Source organism: Triturus cristatus, chromosome 7 (genome assembly GCF_964204655.1).
Source record: "Triturus cristatus chromosome 7, aTriCri1.1, whole genome shotgun sequence".
NCBI classification, from domain to species: Eukaryota; Metazoa; Chordata; class Amphibia; order Caudata; family Salamandridae; genus Triturus; species Triturus cristatus.
In genome coordinates, this window is record NC_140590.1 from 329,420,875 (window position 1) to 329,435,171 (window position 14,297).

The window sequence follows — 14,297 nt, forward strand, 5'->3', positions numbered from 1 at the left end:
GTCTTCTTCCTCGGCTTCTTCCTCATAATAGGGCTCCTCTTCTTCCTCGAGATCCCTTGTCAGCCCTTCGGCGTCGAACTCGCCTTCGACCTCGACGACGTCCGCCGATGAAACCGTTGGAATCTTGAATTCCTTCATCCTGGCGTCGAACTCCTTCTTCCTTTGAAGGATGTTCTCCATTTCGGCCTCGAGCCGCCTCTTCTTTTTCTCCATTTCGGAGATGCTTTCGGCGTCGACCGCGGGTCTCTTCGATGAAACTTGCGTCGACGTCGAACGTTCTTTCTGCGTCGATCGGCCAGTTTCATGGGACGATTTCGACGACCCTTGCCTTTCGGCGTCTTTCTGCCCCAGGGAGTCCTTTTGTAAGGATCCGCTGGGCCTTTTGTCCGAAGTTCCCCCTTTGGACGTCGAAGTTTTCGGCGCCGGGGCTCCCTTCGTGGACCTTGACTCAGTTTTTCTCGAGTCACCCTCGTGTTTTCGAGGTGTCTTTTGATTTGCGCTCGACGATTCTCTTACCTCGTCTTCTTTTTTCTTGTCGGTCTCTACGACCGTGAAGTTTTCGGCTGTCTCGGCGACGTTGTCCTCGTCGTCCGTGTCGAGGCCCAGCTCGTAGAGTGTCGGGGGTTTCCCTTTGCCATCCATGTTGGCGTTGGCTCTTCTCTGCCTCTCTCTCACTCTGAGTGTCTTCGGCGCGAAGGCTGAGCAGGCGTTGCAGTCGATACTCCGGTGATCCACCGGTAGGCAGAGGTTGCAGACCGGATGCTGGTCTTTCTGCGCGAACTTGTGGTGGCAGTTTGGGCAGAACTTGAATGGCGTCTTGTCCATTTCGCTCAGGGTCTCTGAGCGTGCATTCTCCAAGGCTGTCGAAGAAAAAAGGTTCGCTGGTCCTCTTTCTTCGCGCTCCTGATGAAATCTGTTCTATTCCTGATGTCTTCTCTTGATTCTATCGATGAAACTCGCTTTTCTTCCTTCTTCCTCCGAGTGAATTTCTGGAGCTTCCCGATGACGATCCAGACCCAACGGCGGAAAAAAGAATCTGAAGATGGCGCCCCAAAGGTGGGACTTCCGCAGGAAGCACGACGACGTCACGGGAGGTGCACCAAATGGTGGACGTCGACGCCCACCTGGGCTACAAAAAAAAAAAAAAAAAAAAACAAAGAAAAGACTACGAATCCGGACCCAACCACAAGATCGCGGAATAATGCACAGCATAGTGAATCCAGAAAGATTCACGCTGCAAAACCATTTTAACGGCCATGGGTTGAGCTATTTTTGGATGTGCCTCCTTTTATTCAAGAGCTCCTAAAATAAGGAAAAAAGTATTCTCATCTGTATTCCATCACTCAAAAGTGTATTTTGTTGGGAGACCCACGAGCTTCCGAACATTACAGAGTTAAACGGAAGCTTCTCTTCACAGTATACCACTGCTTATTGAAACGAGTGTTGATTACACTTCTAGTACCTAGGGCAAGAAAAGTATGGAGAAGTTTCTGGCCATAACTTGGGCCTACCAGGCGCTAGGACCATCAAGTGCACTTTTTCACTCATCTGGCACAAAAGTTATTTTCATTTTATGAAGTAAAAAACGAGTTGAATATAGATGCTATTGCTATAGTCAGGGTGGTTCGGAGTGTCTAAGCCCCTCCACCTCCCGGAGTGAGCCTTAACAGCGCGTCCTCGCTAATCAGAGAGGTAAGAAAGTCTCTTGGCTATCCTATTTGGAGTGCACCTTTACTGTGGACCTGGAGCACTAGTGGTAAATGTGTTATTTTTCCAACTTTACAGGACCACAAGCAAAAACCTACATGTACTTCTTTACTGTTTGGTAGAGCCCATTAGCGTCTTCCACAATACATATGAAGAGAAAGTGCTTTGATGAAGCATGCCACTTCCAGGAGGGTGAGGGCTCTGTGTCCTTTTAATGAGTAGCTCAACCACTTCACCATTCTACTGCTCCTTATAGAACTTAATACCCTGTGTGCTGCTGACAGGAACCATCACACTAACAGGTTAGGGCCCCCACTTCCACCTTCAGTATGTTGTATTCATTACATTGAATGTCAATCATCTAAGGGTTTGGGAAAATGACATACAACATGCTTCAGTGGCAGCGCTCACGGGGCAGCACCTGCGGCCTGTGCTGCACTTGTTCCAAGCAAGATATGCGTCTCTGAAGTTCTTCCTCCACAGCATAATAGCATGGCATGGCTTCAGAGAAAGAAATATTGCTCTTACATGACTTCCAGGGCCAGAAACACTCCCACCACTCTCTTTGTTTCAGCTCCATCAGTCAATTAGTATTTCCAGGTGGCACAGGGTGCAAGGGGCAGAGAATGACTTTGTGGCTGATGGAAATGCATTAATTCCATTTTTATCAACTTCAAGTTGTTGATCATTCTAGCGACTAGGTGAGAACAACAGAAGCGAGTTTGAAGCCTACCCAGAGTAGTCCAGCCTAGACAGCGTGTCAATGTATGTGCACCTCACCCAAGTCCATTGATGTGCGCGGGTTTACTGGAGTGCAGCGGTGCAGTGTTCCCCAAATATGTCCTGATGCGTGCATGTATAGCTGGCCCCCTTCTGCATTTATTTTTTAAATTGCTAACCTGTCTCTGGTGTGCGACTGTTTCAATCTGTGCTCCTTCCCAGTTTTGTTTGTGTCCTGTACTCGGTCTCTGAAGGGGCAGAGTTGAGGGGATATGCTGAGGAGATGCAATGTCCATTCCAATGTCCATCCAGGGGCTTGGGGGTATCCAAGCATTCTCTGTAGAGATCTTTGTGTGCCCACTATTGGTCAGAGAATAAGGACAAGATCATTCTGATGCTTAATGCAAGTGATGGAGAGATCTGTGATTTGTCTAGTCATGTTTTAACTCAGCGTAAAGTAGCTTAGAGGGTTACATTTTGGGCTTCTAAGCGAAAGGAGTAAAAATGGAGATTGCAGGTTTGTATTTTATGTAGTTAGCTCAGTGGGTCACTGTGTTTGTTGCCTCCAATTTATAAATTACAGTCCTAATATAACACAGTGAGCTATGAAGAGCTGCTTGCAAACTGAAAGTCATAGGTTTAGAACTATATTTGGTTTTTTAAATAATTTTTTGTTATTCTAAAATGGGATTGTAATAATTCTCATTAATGCAGACTGCCCCAAACACTTATATTGTAAATCCTAAGTTGGTGGTTCTGGTTTATCAACACTTTTTGCTGGGTTTGCGTCACAAAAGTGACATAAACCTGGTGCAAAGTGTTTTTTTTTCCAGGGGGGGGGGGGGGGGGGGGGTTACTTTTGAGCAAAATCCTGATTTGCATTACAAAGTATCCCTAAAGTAGCGGAATGTGCCAATTTGTATCAAGGAGGCATAATATCACTGGTAAATGGGCATTCACCCACGGATTCGAACGCCAATCCCTTGATAGAAATGGACATGCATCAAACAAATTACGCCTCGTCGTGGCAGGCGTAACATCAGAGAAAAGTCATATTTTCTCCATACTTGTTGAACTTTGCAAGACAAGTTTTTATTATAGAATATTTGAGTTTAATGGCTAAGAAATACTTTTATAATTTGCTGCAGTAATAAGCAAGAAACAGCGATAGGTCTTATTGGTTCATCGAAAAAGCTTTTGCGAGATGCCATGGCCCTGATAATTTATTTTATAATGAAACATTATGACAGGCCTATTTAATGTGAAAAGCACGAATATACGACGTTACATCACGGTGTTTACACCGCGATACCTTTACAACGCAGGCATTACAATGCAAGTCGTTACAACGACTTGCGCTGGAGGGTGCTGGACTTAGGAATAGCATGATTTACTATTCCGACTCCAGTCTACGTACAGTAGGGAAGGTATTGGAATAGTAAATCATACTATTCCTTAGGTTAGAGCGCCATCCAGCGCAAGTCATTGTAATGACTTGCGTTATAATACCCGCATTGTAAAGGTATTGCAGTGCAAACACCGGGCTGTAATCGAAGTTTCCCGAAAAGGACATATTAAAGCAAATAGGCCTTCAATGGTGGGTTATGATTACACGGTGTTTAAACCTTTTGACAGACATTTTTTACACGTAAATTAAATCTTTTACATGTAGATTACCGTAGTAGGCAATGGTTTTGGTGTTGGTTATTTCCTCTGACAAACCCTGGAGTTAGCGATTAGTGTTGCGCTAAATAATCCTGGTTAACAGATCAGAAAAGGAGTTATATATTATTTTGCAAACTGATTTTCTGCATAGTTGCAATTTTATAGTGGTAGGCCTTTGTCAAAAATGTATGTTCAGTATAGTAGGCCTGAGCTGGCTTTAGTGGCAAGCCAATGAACAAGGGTATTGGCCTCATATGTTTCTTGGGAAAAGTTATGCTAACCGTCTCTATAGGTAATGGCAAAGGCAATAGGGCTGATATATTTATTGTGAGTCATATGTATATAGCCAAAAGGGTTGCTAAGAGTGAGTTGGTTGTATTACACTAGGTTAAAGGCTAATGACAAGTCTTTGCTTACTTGGAAATTTCTCACAGATTACCAGTTTAGGCAAGGGTTATGGTGTTGGTTATGTCCTCGAACAAACCTTGAATATCGAAGATTTGAACTGTGATGATCCTTTTTACCTCTTTGTAAATGGAGTTGTAGAGTGTTTTGCCAAACTTAATCGTTTACCTATCTACACTTTCATGACTGTATCCCTAATTGCTGCTGTGTGGTGTCTGAAATAACGTTATCAAATGCATCTATGATGAAGTTACAACAAAGGCAGTAGGCCGGAGTTATGTATTGTAAACAGCATATGTTGGAGCCAATAGGCCCCTAAGGTTGGATTATTTGTGTTGATTCATGAGCTTCCATGGCATTAAGAAGCAGAAACCATATAGCCTTAACATTTTTGGGGATTTGCGGATGTGTGTAGCCTTCCAAACTTCGGCTTGGGACTGCACTGGGTCAAAATGTTGAGGGCCGCCAATGACATCTTTATCAAGGCCTTACGAGTATTAGTCACATAACTGGCCAGAATTCAGTGATGGTTAAAGATGGTTTTAAAATTAACTGGATACATTCTAGAATGCAGATGAATTTGTTTGGGAGAGGAGTCACTCCCAGGGTTTCCAGATACTGAAAATAAAAACAATTGGGCTGATGTGTGGCCAGTTAGAAATGGTCAAAGCTCCCACCAATTAGTGATAAATCCGGAGTGCTCTCACCGCTTACCGACAATTGGTGGTGGCTCCAATTGTCTGGAAGATGAGGCAATATCAGATGGTGCAGGTACCCTACTTTTGGACTCTATGTGCTACCACCCTTAACATGCCACTAGATGCAAGTAATTTGCATACATAGACCTGAGAACTTTAGCCGTAAGATGTATGTAGGCGGCAGTGAGGGGCTTGGGATACTTCATGTGACAGATGCCAGGCTGAACTGAAACAGGCAATTACATTGCTTTCAGACACAAAGGAATGAGTCGCTTTAAATGGGCAAACAGGAGATTTTTTAAAGAATTGCTGAAGTAAAGAAGGATGTTTAGGTGAAACATGCAAAAGGAGGGTGCGCCGCTGGCTCGAGTCTTGATGTTTTTTGATGCATTCTCCGACATCTGCCAGGGCAGACCCGCTGCTGTTTTTGTAAGGAATCGAGAATGGCTTTTCCAGCAGTTGGTTAGTTTTGACCCGCTTTTGACAGTGGTGTCCTAGCCTTATGAACACCTGAAGAAAACTTGTGGTAGATCGCAGGGTTTTGGTAGGGTGAAAAAATGTGTAATCAACAATTTTGAACTGAAAATATAAGGCCATGTTAAGACAAACAAGAGTCCTTGAGAAGATTTGTGCACAGGTTTTTTTTGTTCAGAGAATGCGACTGTCATTTTATTTACTTATTCAATAGTATTGTGCAGAGATGCTCCGCAGTATTAGGGTGCTTTACATGTGAATAACAAATACAAACATTAGGACTGAACAGAAAGCTATTGTGAGAGGTAAGACGTAGGCAAGAATAAAAACATGTAATCCATGGATTGCCGGAATAAAGGATCTCCTAGGTATCACCTGAACAATGAAGAAGGTATTGACCGCAGATCCGCAGGAAGAGAGCTCCAGAAATGCTTTGAGTTCACGTACTTCTTACTACAAGTTCCTGTTTCTTAGTGCACTTTGGCCATATGATAAGCAGAGTAAATTGACCAGTTATGGAGGCTTGTTTAGTTCCTGTGCAAAATGCTTTCTGCCAGCTTTTAATATCACACTGGTGGGTATTTTGCTCACCCAGGTCACTTACAATGCTGTTTTAAAGTCATGCTGTTAAAATATGGAAAATAACAAGATTGGCAGGTATTTTAACAGTTAATGCTGTTTTCTGAGGGGTGTGGCTTCGCAGGGCTGCGAAATGGCCGTGCATTAGTTCGGCTCCGCCGGCTGAGTATAATTAATCCGTCATATATATTAAAATACTGCCTCCATCGTGAACCGGCTGCTGGGTAGCTGACCTTCTGGAGGTGTGGAAGTGCTGGGACCCGTCAATCGAGAGCAGTGGAGCGTGTAAATGTAGAGAAGTCTGTGAGGCCCTCCCGCATCCGAGACGGCGAAGCCGGGACCTCGGGTAACTGCCGCCCCGGGAAGCCTGCACCGGTGTTTGGAGGAGTGGCGCAGTGCAGGACGTACCAGACCGGGAGGAAGGGGAGCGCACTGGACGCATATGCCGAGCCATAGCGGCGGACCATCGGCGGACCCCGGGGGACTTGACCGAGGCATAGGAATAAAGCCCCGAGCGCCGGCAGCAATATAAATACATGCAGCGTCACCAGACAAATGCTATAAGCCCCGGGGGCAGCGGCGGTGAGTAGCGGAACAGTGCGCTGCGGTGCATACGTTGTTTAGCGGCTGACCTGCAACGTAGTGAATGCCATGGTGAGAGCAAAAGGCGGAACAGAGCTGACACCGACGCTGGGGCATACAGTGTTGACGCGGATTTCTGGGAGCGCCGCCATCTTGGTGTGAGACCTCCGTGGGCAGCAAAGCCCAGCATTTTCTGCACACAGTCATCTGCAGCATTGGGGAAAAGCATATCTGCAAGGCGGTGGATGATTCTTTGGCGGCTGTGTGGAACGGTCCGGCTGGGGATCTAATGGGAGACCACTGTGACGCTACAACTGGGACTCAGCAAGAGAGAACAGACATAGGGAACAGAGCCCGGCGGCTGCATTTCGTGTAAGTGGAAGGGGCACAGTGATCCTGCTATCTCATGCAGATAAGGTGCGTTAACGCTGTCAAGGAGATCACCGCCACCACAGCGGTACAGACATTCCTATGCCACTGGGCACGTGGAAGCTTGTTTTCGGTGGTCGTTGAGACGGATTACGCGGGGCCCCACTGGAACACTTGTGCAAAGAGGGTAAGGCCTGTCGAGAATACGCAGCACATTTCGGATAAGGAGGCTGTCGACCTGGGTGCCAGTAAGGGGTGGTGCCCGAAGATTGACGGCGTCATCGCGCAGGCAGAACGAAGAGACCAGATAAGCGTCACGATTATGGGGGCCGCTTGAAGAGAGTAAAACTGCGATTGCGGTACAGCTGACCAACCTGACTCAGATGGGCCTACTCACTCCGGGGTAGACTGCAGATCGTGCCCGGCGGTGGTAGATAGTAACCAATATCGGACAGTTCGGTGAGGTACGCAGTAGCATCTCATCCTGCGCCTGGAAACAGAGAGCCGCGCAGGTATTGGGTCTGCCTCTGGTCCCCATCGTCGCAAGACACCAATCGCCAGCCAGGATGGGTAAACCTGACACACGTCAACCAAGAATCACCTTCGAAAAAAAATCCAACAAGGCGACAGACGGCGAATCTAGCCAGCAGAGTCTAACGGAGGATACGACCTCGGCGATGCTGCCGGTAGAAGATATTCGCTCAATTTTCAAAGATCTGAAATCGAGTCTTCAAGGCCTAGACTCCAAGATGGACTCCCTGGCAGATAGGCTGGACAGGATGTCACACAGGGTAGACAAACAGGAAGGCCGGGTGGACGTGCTGGAAACCAGAGTTGCGGAGACCGAAGAGGGGCACACCGAACTGGACAGAAAATTGTGTGAAATGGACAGGGTGCTGCACGCAATTAAGTTAAAGAACGAGGATTTGGATGCAAGATCAAGAAGAAATAACGTACGGATCACGGGAATATCGGAAACCACAGACATACAAAACATGGAGAAGTACGTAGAGACCATGATGAAGGACCTCTTCGGAAACGCCTTGTCCACCATGTTCTTAGTGGAGCGAGCTCACAGGACGCTGGGCCCTAAGCCACGACCAGGAACACCGCAACGCCCCATCCTGGCGAGGATCCTAAATGACAGGGATCGTGACATGATTCTTAGAATGGCGCGAGAAAAAGGGGACATACAATACAATGGGAACAATATAGCGCTATACCCCGACTTCACGCTACAAGTCCTAGCTGACCGCAGAGAGTTCATGCCAGCCAAGAAGATTTTCCAACAGCTCGGCACCAGATACTCGTTGATCTATCCTGCCAAATTAAGGGTCCAGGGTCCTGGCAAGCCCACATTCTTCACGGATGCGAAGGCGGATTTGGCATACGCAAAGAAGATTGCCAAGGAGCAGAGACAAAGCACCAGCTCGACGGTTCCTACTGAGGCAAACAATGTTCTTGGGGGACACGTTCCTGTCGATACAACAAATGTGTAATCCCAAAGCACCCACGTCATCAGATATGTTGTTGTACTATCAAATTAGGGCTGCATGCCGCGCTAGATACGCGTCATTTCCGCAAGCGCCTCCCGCACTGCCTGCACTAGAGAATGTATTGGCTAACCCCTCACCCCGCAAATTGATTACGCGAATCTACAGCATAACGCAAAAAGAGTCACCTATAATTATGTGCACTACAAGAGCGGAATGGGAGAGGGATTCCAACCTCACTATCACGGAAAAACAATGGCAATATTGCTGTTCACAATTTGAAAGCCTCTCACCCAATTATAGACTAAGATTGATTCATTTTAACTTTTTACACAGAACTATACTGGACGCCCTCCCAGCTACATCGTATGGGAATTTATCCAGACACGAAATGTTGGAGATGTGGGGCCCAGGATGCCACATTCTCCCATTTGGCATGGGACTGCGGACCTATTGAGTGCTTTTGGGTGGCAGTTTTTGGGCATATCAGGCAAATAACTAATAACGAGGTAAGGGCCTCCCCGCTGACGGCACTCTTGGGCTACGTGACCGAGGTCCCGATGAAGTCCCGGAAACTTACGTCCATGCTACTCTTATTAGCTAAAAGGCAGGTTGCGCTCAATTGGAAGCAGCGACGAGCCCCTACAATAGCAGCTTGGTTGAATAATGTAATCTACTGCAAAGACCAGTTGTCCAATTATTGGGAATTAATGCCTAGCAGATCCAGACCTTTGGATATCTGGCAGCCATTCGTTACCTGGCTAGACGCGGGAGGTTCAGACCTATGCAGGAACTAAGCGGATACGCTGGGGTGGAGCGGCGGGGGCTGGGGGTAATCACTCAGCACTTCGGACTGGAAACTAGGGTATGGGAAACAAGATGTGAGGATCCAGAAAAGAGACATGAAAGGGTATGGAAGATCAGTCCAACTATATCACTCGTATACATCACACGACATACAGGGTGGCACTACAGTCCATTCGAATATGGCAGGTGGGAGGGGGGGGTTACTGTTAAGTTAAGATTTTTCGACTATAAACTCATGACATACGCTGCGACAGTCTCATCAGAAGACAATGGGGATGCTGCTACACAAATGTTTGACTTCGCTGCCAGCCCGTTGGGTTGTAGGCATGAAAGCTGTGTGATGATAGTCAAGTAATAGTACATTCTGTGCTGCCGGCCTCCGGGTTGTGTGCATACAGCTGTGTCACGACAATTTGTTTAAATAAAAAATTAAAATCTGTTTTCTGAGAAATGCAGTACAATATACAGTGGTATACACTGGTACAGTAATACAGTACAAACGCATTTGTTACCATTAGAAAAACCTAGTCGTAAGAGATTTGCAAAAACATCTACTAACATTGCTACAGTACATTACTTTGCATTTATTCAATCTCTAAATCATGAGGTGACACTCAGCGCATACCCAGGTGTGTAGTTTGGTTAGTAAGATTTGGGGGATGGGGGGGTGCGAGCACGATGGCATGTACTGTTAAAATACATTATACGACGAGCAGGGCGCATAAGAGGAGCTAAAGTACAGTGGAAAGAGAGAAAAATGCAGATTGATGGGGAACTAAATGAGAGAAAAAAAAAATTTGTAAAATATCCAACATTTTTAAGACTTTCAAAACAGTGAGGGAGAGAGTGTACTTGAGTTTGTGTGTGAGTATATAAAATGTCCTTGTGAAATCAGATAAGCACCACACCATACCTGACTGAAAGCAGCTGTACCCAACTAGTTTCCAGAAAATACATTTATTAAGAAATAGTAACACCCCACCACCCCCCTCCCCTTGAAGCTATGTCTCTGCACATACGGATTGGGGAATTTTCTCCTGATTTTGCAATGAAGGCTACATACATCTGCAAGATGCAGGTTCACTTTTCAGATATTGGTGGAGGAAATACTACTGAGAGGGCATGAGAGAGGATACCAGCACTCACTCACCTCCACCCCGATGAAGGTAGGTCGAACGTAGAGGCTGGCTGCATCAGAGTATGGCACCCAGTCCTGGTCGACTTCAATCAGCTTACGAATACATTCCAAGAGCTCTGCTTTGTCAAAGGACTGAAAAATGTAAAAAAAAAAAAAAAGGTGTCAGAGAAACAGTGATAGCAAAACTTTTCTTGGGGATCCCAACAGTCGCTCAAAATGGAATTAAAGACTCATGCGCATGCAGGGAAACAACTGAAGCGGTAGAATCCTACAATGAACAAACACGAACACTAGATATCCAGTATCGGGACACAAAATGGCAAAAATAATCTTATGTAGCGTTATTTAGCTAGCTAAAGACCCAAGATCATTTGTGAAAGTGATCCTCCAAGAATTTAAAATCTGTAGGATGGGGAAAATGAGAAAACAGAATAGAAGGATCCTCAGTATTATTTGTGGGGTATCTGACATTAGTGCACTGTAATGGATATAGATTAATAGAAGTATGTCACTTGAAACCTTCACGGTATGCATGATGTGCTCCTCAACTCTCCCAATTGGTCATAGTAAAGACTAAACTCCTCAGGTTCCAGGTGTAAAACAAACTGCCATCCCCAGGACCACTGCAATTAAATGGTAAAATTGGCCCAAATTAATCAGCAGGGCAGACTACATTATGAGGCAGAAAAAGGCAAGTTATTTAGGAAGGGCAAACTATGCAACATAATGGGTCAAAACATTGTGGCATCATTATCTAGCTTCATTGACATATTACAATACATTTTACAATACAAAAAGAAAGCTAATGCTAAAGAAATACATAGGTTTCTTCACAGAAAACTGTACACCGTATTTACAGCATCAATGTTTTCATCTTGCCATGAAGCACAGGAACGCCATTTTAGTAACACTATCCTTTCTACCTGCCAGAGTAAACAGAATATATAAAGCAGAGGAACCGAAAGTGAGAGTACGCGCTTCTATTCCCTAGTCCAGGATGAGTCTCACTTAAAGCTTGAATCCAATATGAAAGGTCAAGGTTTTTTCTTCCGGATGCAATGCCTTAAGATAGAGGATGATCTTGCTTATGTACAGTTTGCATTCAGCCTCCTGCCTTGCACCTATTTTGTTTAAATATTTCCCATTGAGTGTATCATGTGCTTGCTCCCTTTCAGTTTTTTAGGTCGAGCCTATGGCAGCGCGCATGCGCTGCATAGGAAATCGACCTCTTGGAAATCACTTCAGCTTCAGGAAAAGCTTGTGCATGTGGTGCTGCTCACACGCCATTGGCCTTTGCGTCTGGCTTCAGCACGCAATTGGCCAAAGACGTGTGGATGTCCCAGCTTTTAGGAAAATGTTCACTCCCAGAGCATTTTGCTCTCGGGAGCCAGAAGCGGCACGCAGGCTGACATGTGTTTTGTTTCACCTTTAACTTTCGCGGCCGCGGCTTTCATTGTGGTCCCATTTATTACTTCCTGGTTTGGCTTTCTCCGGGCTGAGCTCTCGCGGTTCCCCGAGCCTTATTAACTTTTTCCTCGCACTTTTAAGCTTTTCTCCTTTAAACATTGTATCCATGAAAGGCTGTGTATTTTTAAGGTGCTTCGGCACAGGGAAGGGTAATTTTTGGGGTAGGCGCAGAGTCGCTTTGTATTTCGCGTTTGGGGCATGTTTTTTTGCCCCTTGTTTCCTTGTGCATTAGTTATAGTAATTGTGTAAGTTAGTGCTCACTGAGATCTGATGTATTTACTGTATTGTTTTGAAGGGCGAGATCTGTTATTATTGTGTTTAATGGTAGTCATTAACACCAAGATATTTAACACTTCGTTATAAAGCGCTCCCTGCTGTGTTCTGCTCCTAACCTGCGGGTCAGAAGTTTGAATCTCAGCAGGGCCGATGCAGCCTTTCACCTTTCATTTGACATTGGTAATAGTGCGTCCTGTTTTATTTACTGAATAGTAAGCGCTAAACCCGTGATAACAAATGGCACATAAAAACACACATTTGTCGAGTTCCAAGACGTATTCACACAGATGTTATAGATTAAGCCATATATAGATGTTTCAAGAGACTGAAGCGAGGATCTGAATCACAAACACCCTGTGGGTCCTTAAACTGGCCAAAAACATATGTCCACTCTTCCCTCGTTATTTACAAACAACTCACACCATTCAGCAGGGATGTTCATAATTTAAGGCAGAATGACGGCCCCTATGGCTCGCTAGCCGGGTGGCCTCTAACATCCACCCCATGTTCGCCAAGAGTCGCCAGCATAGCCGCCTTCAGCTCCCAGGGATAAGCAGTCCTGCACATAGCGAGCATCAGCCCCTAAGGACAGAGACAGCCTAAACCGAGCATTTCAGCACCGGACCAACATCTGCTGCTGGCACGTGTTCCCTACAACCAACACCCGGAGAGCAGCACGCTGTGGTAAATATTTCATTACCGGTACTATTTTTTATGCGGTAAAGTCTAGTAAGAATAACTCAGTAAATATAAGAGGCAGAATCCGTGGTATTAGAGGTTCTAAAAGGCTTTATTCCTCTATAAAGGAATTACAGTTCGAACTGTAGGCTTCAAATTCCATCACCACGAAGGTTCAGTAAGGGAAGGCAATACATTATTGACAAGTAATGATATTTATATGAAAAATATTACATTAAGACAGATGCAAGAGGCGTAACAGCTGATAATACAGATAATGATACACATACGTAATGAAAAAAGGCGTAAACATAGGCGTAACTAAAAACGTCATTAAACATGATGTCACAAGTGGGTGGATCCATAAGAGAATCCTGCAATGTCAGCAGAAAATACTTGGCAGAGATGCGCGCGCAGCCGCATGACGTGTGATTGACGTGCAACTAGAGGGTGACATTTAGCTCTACATGTGGAGACAGAAGTCTGGGGGGTCATGTCAACCTAATCCCAAATCATATCTAATATCTTATGTTTAAAGAACTGTTTTATCCAAAAGGAAAGGTCTCTCGGACGGAATCTATTCTATACTGACTGTTAGTGTGTGTACAAGCGTCTAAATGTCTACATGAGATGCGAGGGGGCAGGAATCTTCCATGGTAACAGGGGCTATGAATTACTTGCATGAGGACAGTGAGGCCTGGCCCTTTGCACGGTAGCTGGAAGAATGTTTACCTAAACTACTAGACAGGAATGCATCGGATGAGGAGCGGAGCAGATAATCTTGAAGGTGAAATACAGTTTTTGGCAGGCAACAGGCTGGATCAGGCACCGTTAGCCGCGCAGGGAGTAGGACAAAGTTCATGGATACAGATGCAGGTTCGGACTGGAGCTTTCAGAGGCAGAAGGCAGGAAAAGGCTTGAAGGCAGAATTCAGGGCCTACTCGCCTGAATCTGTAAAATGTGGAAAGTGAACCACATAAAGTCGGTGGCCTTTCATACTTAGGAATGGAATATCTGACCCATTCATGGCGGGTCTGAAAGAGGACATGTTGACGGTGGACGCACATGTATTTGCGTCTTCATAACTGGAACTGGAGGGAACATACATGTACTTATAGCATGCACATGGAGCCGTTGGGGTCTACGATAGGGGACATAACTGATCACAAAATTCATATTTCCTCATTCCCTCCTTGTCCCCTACGGACAACCATGAGATATCGATCTTCATTAATCCAT

General features: G+C 45.5%; 1 protein-coding gene across 2 annotated transcripts in view; it reads right to left on the reverse strand.

Annotated features, from left to right (window-relative positions):
• The window catches only part of LOC146809595 (branched-chain-amino-acid aminotransferase, cytosolic-like), a 209,940-nt gene that overhangs the window by 72,288 nt on the left and 123,355 nt on the right, over positions 1 to 14,297 (reverse strand). For both annotated transcript variants that reach the window (XM_085616436.1, XM_085616437.1), the window contains exon 5: positions 10,650 to 10,769. In XM_085616436.1, the coding sequence (XP_085472562.1) occupies positions 10,650 to 10,769 (120 nt within the window). The remainder of the gene's footprint in view (positions 1 to 10,649; positions 10,770 to 14,297) is intronic.